Source organism: Oratosquilla oratoria, chromosome 12 (genome assembly GCF_046742065.1).
Source record: "Oratosquilla oratoria isolate Oo_2021 chromosome 12, ASM4674206v1, whole genome shotgun sequence".
NCBI lineage: Eukaryota > Metazoa > Arthropoda > Malacostraca > Stomatopoda > Squillidae > Oratosquilla > Oratosquilla oratoria.
In genome coordinates this window covers 55,258,107-55,273,448 of record NC_134788.1, presented here as the reverse complement: position 1 = coordinate 55,273,448, position 15,342 = coordinate 55,258,107, and the positions used below count along the sequence as shown (strand labels likewise).

General features: G+C 39.8%; 2 protein-coding genes across 2 annotated transcripts in view; one reads left to right on the top strand and one right to left on the bottom strand.

The window, feature by feature from the left end:
* Window positions 1-316: 316 nt before the first annotated feature.
* LOC143031804 (uncharacterized) overlaps window positions 317-15,342 on the bottom strand; it is a 49,169-nt gene continuing 34,143 nt past the window's right edge. Inside the window, exon 2 of the mRNA XM_076196109.1 lies at window positions 317-5,256. Coding sequence (XP_076052224.1) covers window positions 2,930-4,489 — 1,560 coding nt within the window. The 5' untranslated portion in view covers window positions 4,490-5,256 and the 3' untranslated portion in view covers window positions 317-2,929. The remainder of the gene's footprint in view (window positions 5,257-15,342) is intronic.
* Window positions 7,253-15,342, top strand: part of LOC143031805 (uncharacterized) — a 50,566-nt gene continuing 42,476 nt past the window's right edge. Inside the window, exon 1 of the mRNA XM_076196110.1 lies at window positions 7,253-7,306. The gene's annotated coding sequence lies outside the window, so the exon portion shown is untranslated. The remainder of the gene's footprint in view (window positions 7,307-15,342) is intronic.

The following is a 15,342-nucleotide window of genomic DNA, read 5'->3' as shown; positions in this document are numbered from 1 at the left end:
TATTTTGTTATATTATTAACCATTACTCATTTTCAATATTATTACCATCATCATCATCATCATCATTATTAATACTGTTACAATTACTATTATCATTTTCATTGTTATTATCAATGTTGTCATCATCTTTACCACTTGCTAAGCCTTATCATTATTATCACATTTGCTACAATGAATATGTAATGTTCACACCTGTCGCCAACTATAGTAACACAGAGAGGTAGTGAGGTCCACCTCATGTATAAAATGCCCACTGCTTGTTTGTACACCATTCCTTTGAAAAAGCATACCTGCGAAACTAGTGAGGAATAACCTGTCAGAATGTCTCAACACACACACTCATATCTCTTTTCCACTTTTTCCAAGCTTTGTCTCTTTTTTCCTTAGTTTCACTACATCTTTTGTTGTACCAGCTCTTTTTGTATGTTTTTTCCATTTTTTGTTGTGGTACATATTTGTTCACTCCTTTCTTTTAATATGTTCCATTTTTCTTCTATCCCTGAATCTTCGTTTTGGAATTTTTCCCAGTTTGCATTGCGAAAGAATGCTTTAAGTTTCACAAAGTTTGTTTTGTTTTATATAGGTCTTCCTATTCTATGTTTATAATTTTTGCTTTGGTCCATTTGTTCTTTCAATTCCATTTCCATTAGTAAGTGGTCACTTTTTCCTATCGGAGTTTTATAATCAATTTTTTTTTAACAATCTCAGGTTCTGTCGTAAGTATTAAGTCCAATTTTGAGGGTTCTTCAATTCCTCTGTGTCTAGTATTTTCTTTAGTCCATTGGGTCATTGTGTATTCAATGGTCAAGTCAAGGAGTACATTGCCCCAGTGTTTCTCTCCCCCCTTCACTGTCATTTCTTCCCAGCATATTTCTTTTGAATTAAAGTCACCCATAATTACTGTATTTCCTCCATCCTTCAGTATTTCAATTCATCTTTTGTATCTTCTAGTAACTCGGAATGTGTGTGTGTGTGTGTGTGTGTGCATTCACTTGGTCTTTGGATCACGTGTTGGACTCGTGATCAACAGCTATTTCCCTCCTGGAAGAGAGCTCAGAGCTCGTAGGTCCGATCTATGGGTAATGCTATGACCTTGCACACACACACACACCCCTAACTCCCCGCCCACGAGAGTCAGAGTAACGACCCGAAGCGCAGCGGTACCGAAATAATTTCGGCCCTGGGCAGGATTCGAACCAGGAACTCCAGGCCACTATCGTGGCAGTTCAGTGCTCTACCAACTGCGCCACCGAGTCGTGTGTGTGTGTGTGTGTGTATTTACCTAGTTGTATTTTACGGAAAGGTGAGCTATGCTCGTGGTGTCCCGTCTTCATATCTCATTTTATCTAAACTGTTTTTAAACTCATGAATTGTTTTTGCATACGCCACTTTTTCGTCTAACTTGTTCCAGATGTCTATTACTCTGTGGGGAAAGCTGTTCTTTTTCAGGTCCCTTCTTTAACTGTCTTGATTTTCTTTCTGCGTCCTCTTGTATTTCTATCATCCCATTTTATTAGGTCCTCTCTATCAATGGTTTCTATGCCTTTCATTATTCTATGAATAGTTATCAAATCTCCTCTCTTCTTTGCTCTGTCTATAACTCAAGTTTTGCTAGTCTCTCTTCATATGATAGTTTTGAGAGTGTTGATGCCAATTTTGTAATTGCTCTTTGTATTCTTTCAAGTTTTGTTATACATTTTTTTGCACTTGGTGACCACATTGTCGCTGCATATTCCAATCTTGGTCTTATCAAAGTGATTTGTATTTTCTTTGCCATTTCTTCGTCCAGATACATAAATGCTACTTTGATTCTTATTAAATTATAAGTTTCTCCAAAAATCTTGTTTATATGTTTCTCAGGTGGCATATCATTCATAATAATGACTCCTAGGTCCTTCTCATTTTCTACTTTTTTTATTCCTTCTTCTCCCAATTTATATGATCCTACTATTCTTTTTTTGTTTCTTCCAAATTCCATTATACTACACTTCTTAGTATTGAATTCCATCTCCCACTTCCTACTCCATTCCCATACTTTATTGAGATCACTCTGTAGCGACTCACAATCTTCTTCAGTGTTCACTTTTTTCAACAGTTTTGCATCATCCACAAAGAAGCTCATATAACTTTCAATTCCTTTATCCATATCATTAATATATATAGCAAACATTATTGGGGCCAGGACTGTTTCTTGTGGAACACCACTTATTACTTCATCCCAATTAGAGTGTTTGTCTCTTATCACTATTCTCATTTTTCTTTCTTGCAAAAAGTCTTCCATCCATTTCAGCAGTTTGCCCTGTATTCCTCCTGCAGTTTCTAATTTCTTAAGCAACTTCTTATGTGGCACTTTGTCAAAAACTTTTTTTAGGTCTAGAAATGCACAATCAGCCTATCCATCTCTTTCTTTTATCATATCTATTACCCTTAAATAGAAACACATTAAGTTTGTGATGCATGACCGTCCTTGTCTGAATCCAAATTGCCTTGGATTTAACATGTTGTTGTTGTTTTTTCTAAATACCTTACCCACATTTGATGTCTCTTTTGTCTGATCGCTTCCTCTCTCTCCCCAGTACGGGTCATACTATGCCATTAGAGGAGATCACTTTTTCATGAGAAAGCAAAATCCCACAGGTCACATTAAAAAGGCTTCTCTCCAGTATGACTTACCCTACCTCCGAGATTATGTTTTTGAGAAAAGCTGTATCACACAGGCCTCTCACAAGTATGGGTCATCATATGCTATGTAAGATGATACTCATAAAGAAAGCAGAGTTGCACAGATCACACTGGGAAGGCTTCTCTCCTGTGTGGGTCCTCATATGCATTGTGGGGGAACAGAATCACACAGGATATACTGGAAAGGTTTCTCCTGTGTAGAAATCATGTGACTTTTAAGGTGACACTTTTGTGTGAAAGATGTATTTCACAGGTCACATTGGAATGGCTTCTTTCTTGAGTGGGTCATCATATGCCTTGTGAGATGATAGTTGTGTGAGAAAGAAGAATTGCACAGGTCACACTGGAAAGGCTTCTCTCCTGTGTGGGTCCTCATATGCTGTGTGAGATGAGCCTTTCGTGAGAAAGCAGAATTGCACAGGTCACACTTGAAAGGTTTCTCTCCCGTGTGGGTCATCATATGATGTGTGAGAAGAAGCTTTCGAGAGAAAGCAGAATCACATATGTCACAATTGAATGGCTTCTCTCCTGTGTGAGTCCTCATATGTTGTGTAAGATTACCCTTTTCTGAGAAAGCAGAATTACACAGGTCACATTGGAAAGGCTTCTCTCCTGTGTGGGTCATTATATGCTGTGTGAGATGACTCTTTTTTGAGAAAGCAGAATAACACAAGGCACACTGGAAAGGCTTCTCTCCTGTGTGGGTCCTCATATGTTCTGTGAGGGCACTCTTTTGTGGGAAAGCAGAATCACAAAGATTACACTGGAAGGGCTTCTCTCCTGTGTGGGTCCTCATATGCCTTGTGAGACTACTCTTTAGTGAGAAAGCAGAATCACACAGGTCACAATGGAAGGGCTTCTCTCCTGTGTGAGTCCTCATATGCTGTGTGAGGGAACCCTTTCTTGAGAAAACAGAATCACAAAGATCACAATGGAAAGGCTTCTCTCCTGTGTGGGTCCTCATATGCTGTGTGAGATGACTTTTTTTACTAAACGTAGAATTGCAAAGGTCACACTGGAATGGCTTCTCTCCAGTGTGGGTCCTCATATGCTGTGTAAGATGGCCTTTATGTGAGAAAGCAGAATCACATATGTCACAATGGAAAGGCTTCTCACCTGTGTGGGTCCTCATATGTTGTGTGAGATGACCCTTTTCTGAGAAAGCAGAATTACACGGGTCACATTGGAAAGGCTTCTCTCCTGTGTGGGTCATCATATGCTTTGTGAGACTACTCTTTTGTGAGAAAGCAGAATCGCACATGGCACACTGGAAAGGCTTCTCTCCTGTGTGGGTCCTCATATGCACTGTGAGATCACACTTTTCTGGGAAAGCAGAATCACAAAGGTTACACTGGAAAGGCTTCTCTCCTGTGTGGGTCCTCCTCATATGCTTTGTGAGACTACACTTTAGTGCGAAAGTAGAATTGCACAGGTCACATTGGAAAGGCTTCTCTCCTGTGTGAGTCCTCATATGCTGTGTGAGGGAACCCTTTCTTGAGAAAACAGAATCACAAAGATCACAATGGAAAGGCTTCTCTCCTGTGTGGGTCCTCATATGATGTGTGAGATGACACTTTTGACTAAATGTAGAATTGCATAGGTCACACTGGAATGGCTTCTCTCCAGTGTGGGTCCTCATATGCTGTGTGAGATTACCTTTTTGTGAGAAAGCAGAATCACACATGTAACAATTGAAAGGCTTCTCTCCTGTGTGAGTCCTCATATGTTGTGTAAGATGACCCTTTTCTGAGAAAGTAGAATTACACAGGTCACATTGGAAAGGCATCTCTCCTGTGTGGATCATCATATGCTGTGTGAGATTACTCTTTTTGAGAAAGCAGAATAGCACAGGGCACACTGGAAAGACTTCTCTCCTGTTTGGGTCCTCATATGCTCTGTGGTCTTTTGTGAGAAAGCAGAATCACAAAGGTTACACTGGAAAGGCTTCTCTCCTGTGTGGATCATTACATGATCTTTGAGTTGATTCTTTTGTGAGAAATATTTATTGCACAGCCCACACTGGAATGGCTTCTCCCCAAAGTGGGTTATTCTATGAAACTTAGTGATTCCTTCGTGAGAAATCTGCATTGCAATGGTCACAAAGGAAAAGCTTCTTTCCTATGTGGGTCTTCATATGCTGTATGAGATTACCCCTTTCTGAGAAAGCCTAATTACAAACATCACACTAGAAAAATTTCTCTCCTGTGTGGGTCTTCATATGCTTTGCAAGACCATCTTATTTTGAGAAAGCAGAATCACACAGGTCACACAGGTAAAGTTTCTGTGAGGTCCTTGCTGTCTGCCTGGAAAAATATGTCTGATCTGTGTGACAGCCAAGGAATTTTAGGGATTCGAGCCTTCAGTCCAGGAGTCTCCTGGGATGGAGGACATAGTGTCTCTGGGGAGGGTCAGAGACATTCAGGTGGACAGTGATGATGTAGAGGAGCTGGTGCAAGCACACTCTGAAGACTTCACCACTGCCGAGCTGCATCAAATTCACCAGGAACAGCTGCAGGAGGTAACTGAGGAGTTGTCTTCAGGGAAGGAAGAGGGGAACAGCAAGGAAAGTCTTCACTGCAGAGATCCAGAAATATTTGTGTAAGTGGACAGAGTTGGGAATTTTTTTAGAGAGGTGCCATGCTGATATTGCTACTGTACACAAAAACATAAAACAGTTTGATGAAAATTTGATGCAGCACTTTAGAGATTTAAAAAAAAAAAAAAAAAGCCAAGGCAGATCATATTAGAAAGATTCTTGTTGAAAAAGGAATCTAGTGAGAGTGCAAGTGTTAGGGAGCCACAGCCCTCCACTAGTGGGTGGGTTTACAGGAATCACACCAAAAGACAAGTTACCAGACATTTTCATGGATGGTGACTCATTCTCCAACGAATAACCTCCATCCTCCTCTCCACCCTTCTCCCCTCCTCTTCTACTTTATCCACCAGCAGCCTTCACTTATGGTTAGTACAAATTAAAATGATAGAAAAAAGTTACATTGAATTTTTTGTAAACTTTAAGGTTTTGCTAAGGTTAGAACAAATTACCTTTTTGATACTCGAACATCCATTTGGAACAAATTAAGTTCAAGTATTGAGTCTCTATTGTATTAAGAAAATACAAAAAAAAAAAAAAACTGACCCACAAAAATAGAATTGCCAACCAAATCAGGAAAATAATGAAAGCGGGATTTACATGCTGAATTTTTTTTGGGCTATTTCCAGAAAACTTCTGTGAGTATGACTGCAAATAATGCAATATGCTTGGTTGAATGGAATTATGTTCATTAATTCGAGCAATAAGAGAGACTCGTCAAATCAAGATTCTGCTATAGTACAGTACAATTTAAAAGAAGACTATCAATTCCTGACAAATTATGAGACTAAATTTTACTTTGAGAAAGTCATAGAGGATATCGAGGACACAAAACATAGGCCTGACCTACCCAAGCTAATCAAACACGATAAATTTTTACTTAAGGTATGCAACTACTCTAGACTACTGCAGAATTACAATTTAGAATCTGTATTCATGGATGTTATACATCTCTAGGACATATTCTTTCCAAAGTCTTTCTAATTTTTTGGTAGGCATGAACTGTTATCCCTTAGGTATATCCACTCCACCTCAAATGCATTTTGGTTTGCATTTGAAGTTATTATAACTTGTTAGAGGTGATTTTGTATCAAAGTTTCACTAGAAAGATATTTGAAGAGTAAAAAAGTTAAAATGGGTGCAATGGATGACAAAATAGTCACTAACTTTATCGAACATAAGAGGGACTGGCACTTGCTTATCAGTTCCTATGGAGAGCTTTTGCCACTGTGCCTGTATCTTATTTACTTAATTCTAGGTAGTGTATCCCTGGATGAAAGGAGGAGCAAGAAAGATGCTTGCAAGCCGAAGAAAAAAGTTGTATTCCCACCAGAGTAGAGGGTTTAATTAGGTTAGGTATGAGTTGGATTGGTAATTGATTATTTACTGCCATGGAATTACTCTGAACCAGATTTAATACTTCACCAGAAAAAGGACACTCATATAATTAAGTGAAATTCTTCATTGATGTATATAGAAAATTAATAAAATCATACTCTGACAGACTAAAAATATAAACAAAGCATAAAAAACTGATCTGTTCAGACCTGAGAATGCCATTTGAGGACCTGCATTTTTTTAGGAATAGTACAACTACACACTGCCAAAGTGTCTCCTCCCAGGCAATGTCTGGATAACCAATTGACGTTTTGTGGCTGTTTGTAAGGTAATGTTCTACTTCTGCCTAGGAGAAAATATGACTTGATATTCAAAAATATTAAAATTTTAGTCTTACTCAAGACTCATGCTGTTTTATTCTGATTCATGACCATGTCACTCAAAAAAAGAATTCAATACAACAACAACCAAGCTTTGTTACCTGATATTCTGAAATATATTTTCATCCTTGCATGCTTCTTACGTACGAAAAACAGGAAATTATCAGCTCTTTCTCGCTCATGATTTGTCCTCCATTATGGTGGCGTATTTAATTGCGATGACGTCACTCGCAGCGGAGATCACATGACCTGCGTTCAGTTTATAAATTGGTGTGTTGAACAAGAAGGACGGGAGGAAATAGAAGGAAAGGTGGTGAGTGGTGTAGAGAAGAAACGAGCATACACATATATGTTACAATATAGGACGAGAGAATCATATGAAAGGTACAAAGGAAAGAGAAGTACATATACCTACATACATACACCAAGGCTTCTTCCCCCTTACAAGGGAGGTAGCCAAAAAGAAAAAGGCACAAAGTCACTCCCACCCATTCTACCCCTAAATACACTCCACTCCCCTCCACCCTCCCTCCCATCTTTATAATATTCCTATATGTATTAAAATGAAGCTCAACTGTATAATACCCAGCTATCTTGAGCTGCTCATTTCCGGCAGAAAATAGGTTAAAAAACAATATTATTGTATTAAAATATTTTTTCTTGGTGTCTTATCTTAATATTTTACTCCAAAAACTAATTTGCCGAGATTGATAACCAAATTTATGTTTAAATCGGTGAAAATTTGTTTGCTTTTGAAGAATTGGGCATACACTTGCGCAACAACAAGATAATTTGAATACCCTGCACATGGGCTGAACGCTCCAAGCATTCAAACTAAGCCAAACAAAATACAACGGGCCGCAAAAGATGGCAATGTAAACAGTACATGGGTGATAGTGGTGCAGCGCGTGGTTTTGCGGGTACAGTATCTACATTCTGAGCAGGGGTAAACGTGTTAGTGTTTAACAAGATGTTTGCCATCCTCATAGCTGCAATTATCTATATAGTCGGTTACCTCTTATCATTCAGACTATTTTTAACCCCAGATATAAGTACCACAAACTAATTATAATGTCACTAGCTGTTAAAAAAAAATAGATTAGCGGACATTTTTATATTTACCATGGGGTTAGGTTAGGTGAGGTCATTAATGGTCTCGCAGCTGCAGTTCTTACCTCTAGCTTTTATCAATGAGAATTTAAACCCCATACATAAGTGTCGCAAGTTAATGGTAATGTTGGCAGTGATTTTTAGAAAATTGAGACTGGCAAACATTTTGGTATACTTGTATGATAAAGATGTTTGCCAGTCACACAGTTGCAATTTTTAATTCTATCATTGGGTAGCTCTTATCATTCTGAGTATTTTGAGCCCCATATATACCTACTGCAAACTAATATTAACACTGGTAGTTATTAAAAAAAAGTTGAGACTGGTAAGCATCATTATGTTTATCAACCTGTGTATCCTGTTTGCTTACATTGTTCTTATATTCTTATTGTGGGATGGGGCTCCAATGGCTTTTTCCCCCATACAAGGGAGGTAGCCATTTCATCCAAACATACTCCACTTCCATTCACCACCCCTCCCTCCCTCTTTTCTTGGCTCCTCCTGGATGATGGGTCATCCCTACATCTTGTCCATTGCCCAGGGTCAGAAGTAATGTAGCAAGACACATCACATCCACAGCAAGGGTACATCATTTAATCGGCAACCCCTCCTGGAAAGCTCAAATGTGACCATGATTCTGTTAAAGCTCCAGTATATTTTTTGAAGTCATTCCCCAATAAGATTGGCCATGATAGGTGAAAACCTGTAATATAAAATGATGAAAACGTATAAGCTATTATAGTCTAAGTCTTCCCACACTCTTTAAGCACATTTGAATTTGTTGAAATATTTTATTTAAAGAGGTTCTAAAAACATTCAACACAAGAGAAAACTTGCAAGCATAAAAGTGTATAGAGGATATGTGTACACAAATATCCTGTAGATGGCTAAGAGGTCTCCTCGTTCTCTTCTCAGTTCCAGGGTTGGCAATTCCAGTTCAGCCAATCTTTGTTCATATGTTGAGTTTGAAAGTGTTGGAGCCATCTTTGTTATTGCTCTTTGTATTCTTTCTAATTTTCTTATATATCTTTTTTTGTACTGGATGACCACATCATCACTGCATATTCCAGTTTTGGCCTTATTACATAAATACATATACCAAGGCTTTTTCCCCCTTACAAGGGGGGTAGCCAAAAAGGAAAAGGCATAAAATCATTCCCACCCATTCCATCCCTGAATACACTCCACACCCCTCCACCCTCTCTCTTATCTTAGCACCTCCTAGACGATGGGTCATCCCTGCACCTTGTCCACTGCCCTGGGTCAGAAACAGTGTTGCAAGACACAGCACATCCACAGCAAGGCCGCTTCATCAAATTGGCGACCCCCCTATCCGTCCCCCCATGCATAAAAGGAGAAGACGGGGAGAAATCCCTTCGGGCTGCGTCAGATTTTGCTCACACATACTACCTCACCCCCCATCCCCCCCGCCCATTCCACCTCATGCATCACAACATCATCCATATACAACCATTCTCCATTCACCCTTGTCCTCTGTCCTCTCCTGTCCTTCCTCAACAGACATTCCCCTCTTCCCCAAAGCCCCCTTCATCCCATCCATCCACCTCATCCTAGGACGTCCCCTCATATTCACTCCCTTCACATCTGCCTTCCACACCTCTTTTACTAGTCTTTCTTCACTCATTCTTTCCATGTGTCCAAACCATCCTAATACTCTTTCATCAACCCTATCTCCCAACTCCCTTTCCACCCCTGTTCTCCTCCTCACCCCCTCATTTCTCACTCTATCTAGCCTAGTAACCCCTATCATACTTCTCAGACACGTCATCTCAAACACATTCAAACTCCTTCTCTCTTTCTCTCTTATGTTCCATGTTTCTGCCCCATACAGTGCTGTTGGCTCAATCACTCCTTCATACAGTCTCCTCCTAGCATCCATTCCCAAATGTCTATTCCTCATTACACTTTTTACTCCACCAAGGCATTTACTCGCTTCTCTCAATCTACATTCTACCTCCACCTCCATTCCACCTTTTCCTGCCACATTTGCACCCAAGTATCTAAAACTATCTACTTCCTCCAGTCGCTCACCCTTAATGCTCACTTCCAATCTACTGCCACTTTCACTCCTTGAACATCTCATCACCTTACTTTTACCCACATTTATCTTCAGCTTTCTTCTATCATACACTCTCCCAAACATTGTCACCAATTTCCTCAATCCCTCCTCCGATCCTGCCACAAGCACAGTGTCATCCGCAAACAACAGCTGACTCACCTCCCACTTTTCTCCATTTTCTTTAACCATCTCCAATCCCTGACCCACTACCCTTGCATTTACCTCTCGCACTACCCCATCCATGTACAAGTTGAACAGCCAGGGCAACATAATGCATCCCTGACGAAGTCCCACCTTTACCTTGAACCACTCACTCTCTCCATTTCTAATCCTGACACAAGCTCTACTACTCTCATAAAAACTCTTGACAGCTCCCAGAAGCTTTCCTCCTATCCTGTACATCCACAAAACCTCCCACAGTGCCTTTCTGTCTACCCTGTCGTAAGCCTTTTCCAGATCCATAAAAGCCCAAAAAACATCCTTCTCCTTTCCTATAGCTTTCTCACAAAAATCTGATCTACACAACCTCTACCCATCCTAAATCCACACTGTTCCTCACCAATTACTCCCTCTGTTCCTCTCCTAATCCTCTCAATCAAGATCCTCCCATAAGCCTTCCCAACTACACTTAACAAGCTAATCCCTCTGAAACTACTACATTCACACTTGTCCCCTTTTCCCTTGTAAAATGGAACAATACAGGCACTCCTCCAGTCCTCCGGGACTCTACGCTCTCTCCAGCAAACATTAAATAACCTACCAGCCAGTCCACCATCACTGTTGTTAATGTTAGTAATATTTTTTTTTTTTTCCCTTATCCAGGTATTTAAAGGGCACCTTCATTGATCTCAACAAATTGTATGTTTCTATGACTATTTTACTTACCGTATCTGATGGCTCATAAGATGCATGGGCTCATAAGATGCACCCAATTTTGGCAGACATTGAAATGAAAAAAAAATTAAATTAAATGAGCGGATTTAAGCTCTGTATATGAAGTAATGTATCTCGCCTGACATTTGAAGACTCTCACTTGCATTTAGATTGTTATTAGATACCAATACTAAGCATTTTAAAACTTTAGTAGTTGCTAGTAGTCTACATGCCAATCCTGTTGTGAGATGTAAACATGTACCTGGCATATGGCATCAGCTGTGACTGTGAGAGACTAGACACAGTAAAGTTTGTTCATAATATATATATATATATATTTTTTTTTATCATCATTCTACATGTAGTTCTCATGTAGTAGTATTTTAGTACATTTTCAAAGCCAAAGAATGTGTGAAGTTCTTCCTCTTGTTTTTGACAGGCATGTATCATTTTCTCGGTTGGAGGTGAGCCAAAATGCCTACCAGCAGCTCTGTTGCCATTTTCCTTGGCAAATTGTATCACTTGTATCTTATAAGCAACTGTGTAGTGGCGTCGTTTTTTTGGCTCCATCATGTTGGGGTAATGGAATCTGGAAGTTTTAAACACAATTGCATAACCTATTACATGAATATTATGTAAATCATCACCACAAGCCAGCCTACCCCATGACACTCTCTTCATTTATGAAAGAAATCTTTTGTGTCTCACCTCAAGGAGTAACGGCATCACAATGTAAATAATGCAGTGAAACTTGCCCGTGTCACCAGGTTCGACATTGGAGTGTAACTGACGGTGTCTTTGTTTTGGTACATGCAATGCGTGGTGCATGGTCACGTAGGCAAATTCTTCCTAGCTGGTGTCATTCTATGTGAATTACCAGTATGACCTGTCAATGCATTATATACATATATGTATTTACATGTGTGTATGTACTGTATATGTACTGTAGCGATGCTACTATTGGTGAAGAGAAAGTTGTTTTGGTGAGTTCGTCTCCTTTATCGTAAGGTACGAGTGAACTGAATGAACTGATTTTACATGCAGTGGAAGCTGGTATATATATATATATATACCGCATGGGTAAGTTACCCGTGGTGCGTAATTACATAATTGCACTGGGTTAGGTTAGGTTGGGTCACGCAGGGTCGCACTGGCAGAGAAGCATCAGGTCCTGTATGACACCATGCACGCTCCATGCCACATGAGTGTTGTGGCTGTACAGTACAATGCATATATGTATACATATATATAGATTTTTTTATAGAATAAACTGTGCAGTGGTAATAGGCCCAGCAAGCCAACTTCTCCTTCTGTTCCTCTCCTAATCCTCAAAATCAAAACCCTCCCACAAGCCATCCCAGCTATACTCAAACTAAATCCTTCTGAAACTACTACACTCACACTTGTCCCCTTCTTGGAAAGCAGAACTAAACATGTGCTCCTCCACTCCTCCAGCACTCTACCCTCTTTTAGACAAACATTAAACAATCTCACCAGGCGTCCACCATCAATGTATCTCCCTTTTTAGCCACTTTACATGACACCCATCTAATCCAGGTGCCTTACCTGCTCTCATCATTTTAATAACTGCTTTCACCTCATCCTTCCTTATTTCTCTTCCATTTTCCTCATTCGTCACTGTCATATTCTTAGCGTCTCCCACTGCAACTATCGTTCCCTTCCTATCTTCCTTCACATTTAGCAACTCTCCAAAATACTCTGCCCATCTTCCTCTTACATCTCTTCAATTATTATCTCTCCATCTGCACCTTTTATTTTTCTTCTCTACTTGCTCTTTGATCCTCATATGGAAAGTCATCAACAAAATCTTAGATCAATTTTATTGATTATGTTTTATTAAAATGATAACACAGGTACACCACTTACCAGTGCATCTTAGATAATGTGACTTGCAGTGAAGGACTGAAGATGAAAATTGGGGGGAGGGGAGCTTGACTGAATTTTGTGTGTAGATGACACTTGGTGGGGGGGGGCTAACCTGAATTTTGTAAATAGAGATGAAGTTTATAAAGAAATGTACTCTGCAGCATGAATACAATCATTTTGAATGTGAATTACAGTATATCTTCCCTCATTTTTTCAGAATATTAGGCAAAAGTAATACTAAATCTTACATTTTAAAGATTTAATCTCAATCATATATTGAATATAGTATACTGCCACTGTAATGCTGCTTCATGCCATGTACCAGTGTACACATGGCAGGTATCTCAACCTCTACAATGAGGTAATGAAAGAACAAATGGGGGGCGGGGTGCAGTACAGACACCCCCACCCCATCCACCACTGTTGTTTTGTATCACTTATTTAAGTCTTATGAGTGAGATGAACTGGATACAGTAGGTCAACTTTAGATTGAGATTTTGTGATCCCAAACATGGAATGTTATGGAGTTATATTAAAATATGACTGCTGTGGCCAGTTGGACCATTCCTTACTCCCAAATCTCATGATGTGAGGAAAGTTTTGAGTAATTTTGGATGTGGTGGGATGAATATGCATGTTGCTGTGGATGATTTTCAGTGCACTTCTGATGAAAAAGTAGAATAGCACCATATCTGTTAGTATTTCTACTTTATGTTACATGATAGCATGTACAAAGGGTCTGTTTAGATACAAATGGACCTGAGTATGAAGTAGTTTGTGTACAAAATATCTGCAATCCCATTACAATGTAATACACAATATTATGTATAGATATATATTTTTTCCCAGGATGAGGGTAACTACCAATATTTCTTTGGAAGAGCTATCCATAGACTCCATACATGTGATATGATGAAAAAGGACCCAGTGTGATATCAGCAGCATAGCTGTATCACAGGTTATCTTAGATATTGTGTGATGACCCCCACTGGAGAGAACCCTTTCCAGTGTGACCTGTGCAGTTGTGTTTTCTCTTAAAAGCGTTCTCTCACACAGCATATGATGACCCATACAGGAGAGAGGCCTTTCCATTGTCACCTGTGTAATGCAGCTTTCTCACAAAAGAATCACCTGATTTCATATGATGACACACACTGGAGAGAATTCATTTTAGTGTAACCTGTGCAATAAAACTTTCACAAAAAAAAAGTTTCCGCAAAGAACACATCATGACCCACACAGGAGAAAAGCCTATCCAGTGTGACCTGTGCGATTCTGCTTTCTTAATAAAGAGTTCTCTCAAACAGCATATGAGGACTCATACAGGAGAGAAGTCTTTCAGGTGTGACTTGTGTGATTCTCTTTTCTCACGAAAGGTTTACCTCACACAGCATATGAGGACCCACACAGGAGAGAGGCCTTTCCAATGTGGCCTGTGTGAGTCTGCTTTTTCACATAAGAATACTCTCACAGAGCATATGATGACCCACACAGGAGAGAAACCTTTCCATTGTGACTCTTGTGATTCTTCTTTCTCATTAAAGGGTTCTCTCAGAAAGCATATGAGGACCCACACAGGAGAGAAGCCTTTCCAGTGTGACATTTGTGATTTTGCTTTCTCATTCAAGGGTTCTCTCACAAAGCATATGAGGACCACACAGGAGAAAAGCCATTCCAGAGTGACCTTTGTGATACTGCTTTCTCACAAAAGGGTGCTCTCACACAGCATATAAGGACCCATACAGGAGAGAAGCCTTTCCAGTGTGACCTGTGTGATTATGCTTGCTCAGAAAAGGGTTCTCTCACACAGCATATGAAGACTCATACAGGAGAGAAGCCTTTCCAATGTGACCCTTGTGATTCTGCTTTTTCAAAAAAGAGTTCTCTCACACTGCATATAAGCACACACACAAGAGTGAAGCCATTACAGTGTGGCCTGTGTGATAAAACTTTCAAACTAAAGGGTTATCTCACAAGACATATGGCGACCCACCCAGGAGAGAAGCCTTTTCAGTGTGACCTGTGTGATTATGCTTCCTCACAAAAGTATAATCTTACTCAGCATATGAGGACCCATAAAAAGGAGAGAAGCCTCACCAATGTGACCTGTGAGATTCTGCTTTCTCAGTTAAAAAAAGTCTATCAAAAGATATGAGGACCGACACAGGAGAGTAACCTTCCCAGTGTGACGTGTGATATAGAGCTTTCTCAGAAAAGAGTTATCTATCAAGGCTTATGGGGACCCACAAAGGATCAAGAAGTCATACGCTGTGTGATGCAGCTTTCTTACAAAAGAATTGCCTAAAATATCACTTGACCCAGACAGGAGAGTAGCCTTTCCCGTTTGACCTGTGCAATTCTGCTGTCTCACAAAAGGGTTCTCTCAATCAATCATCACA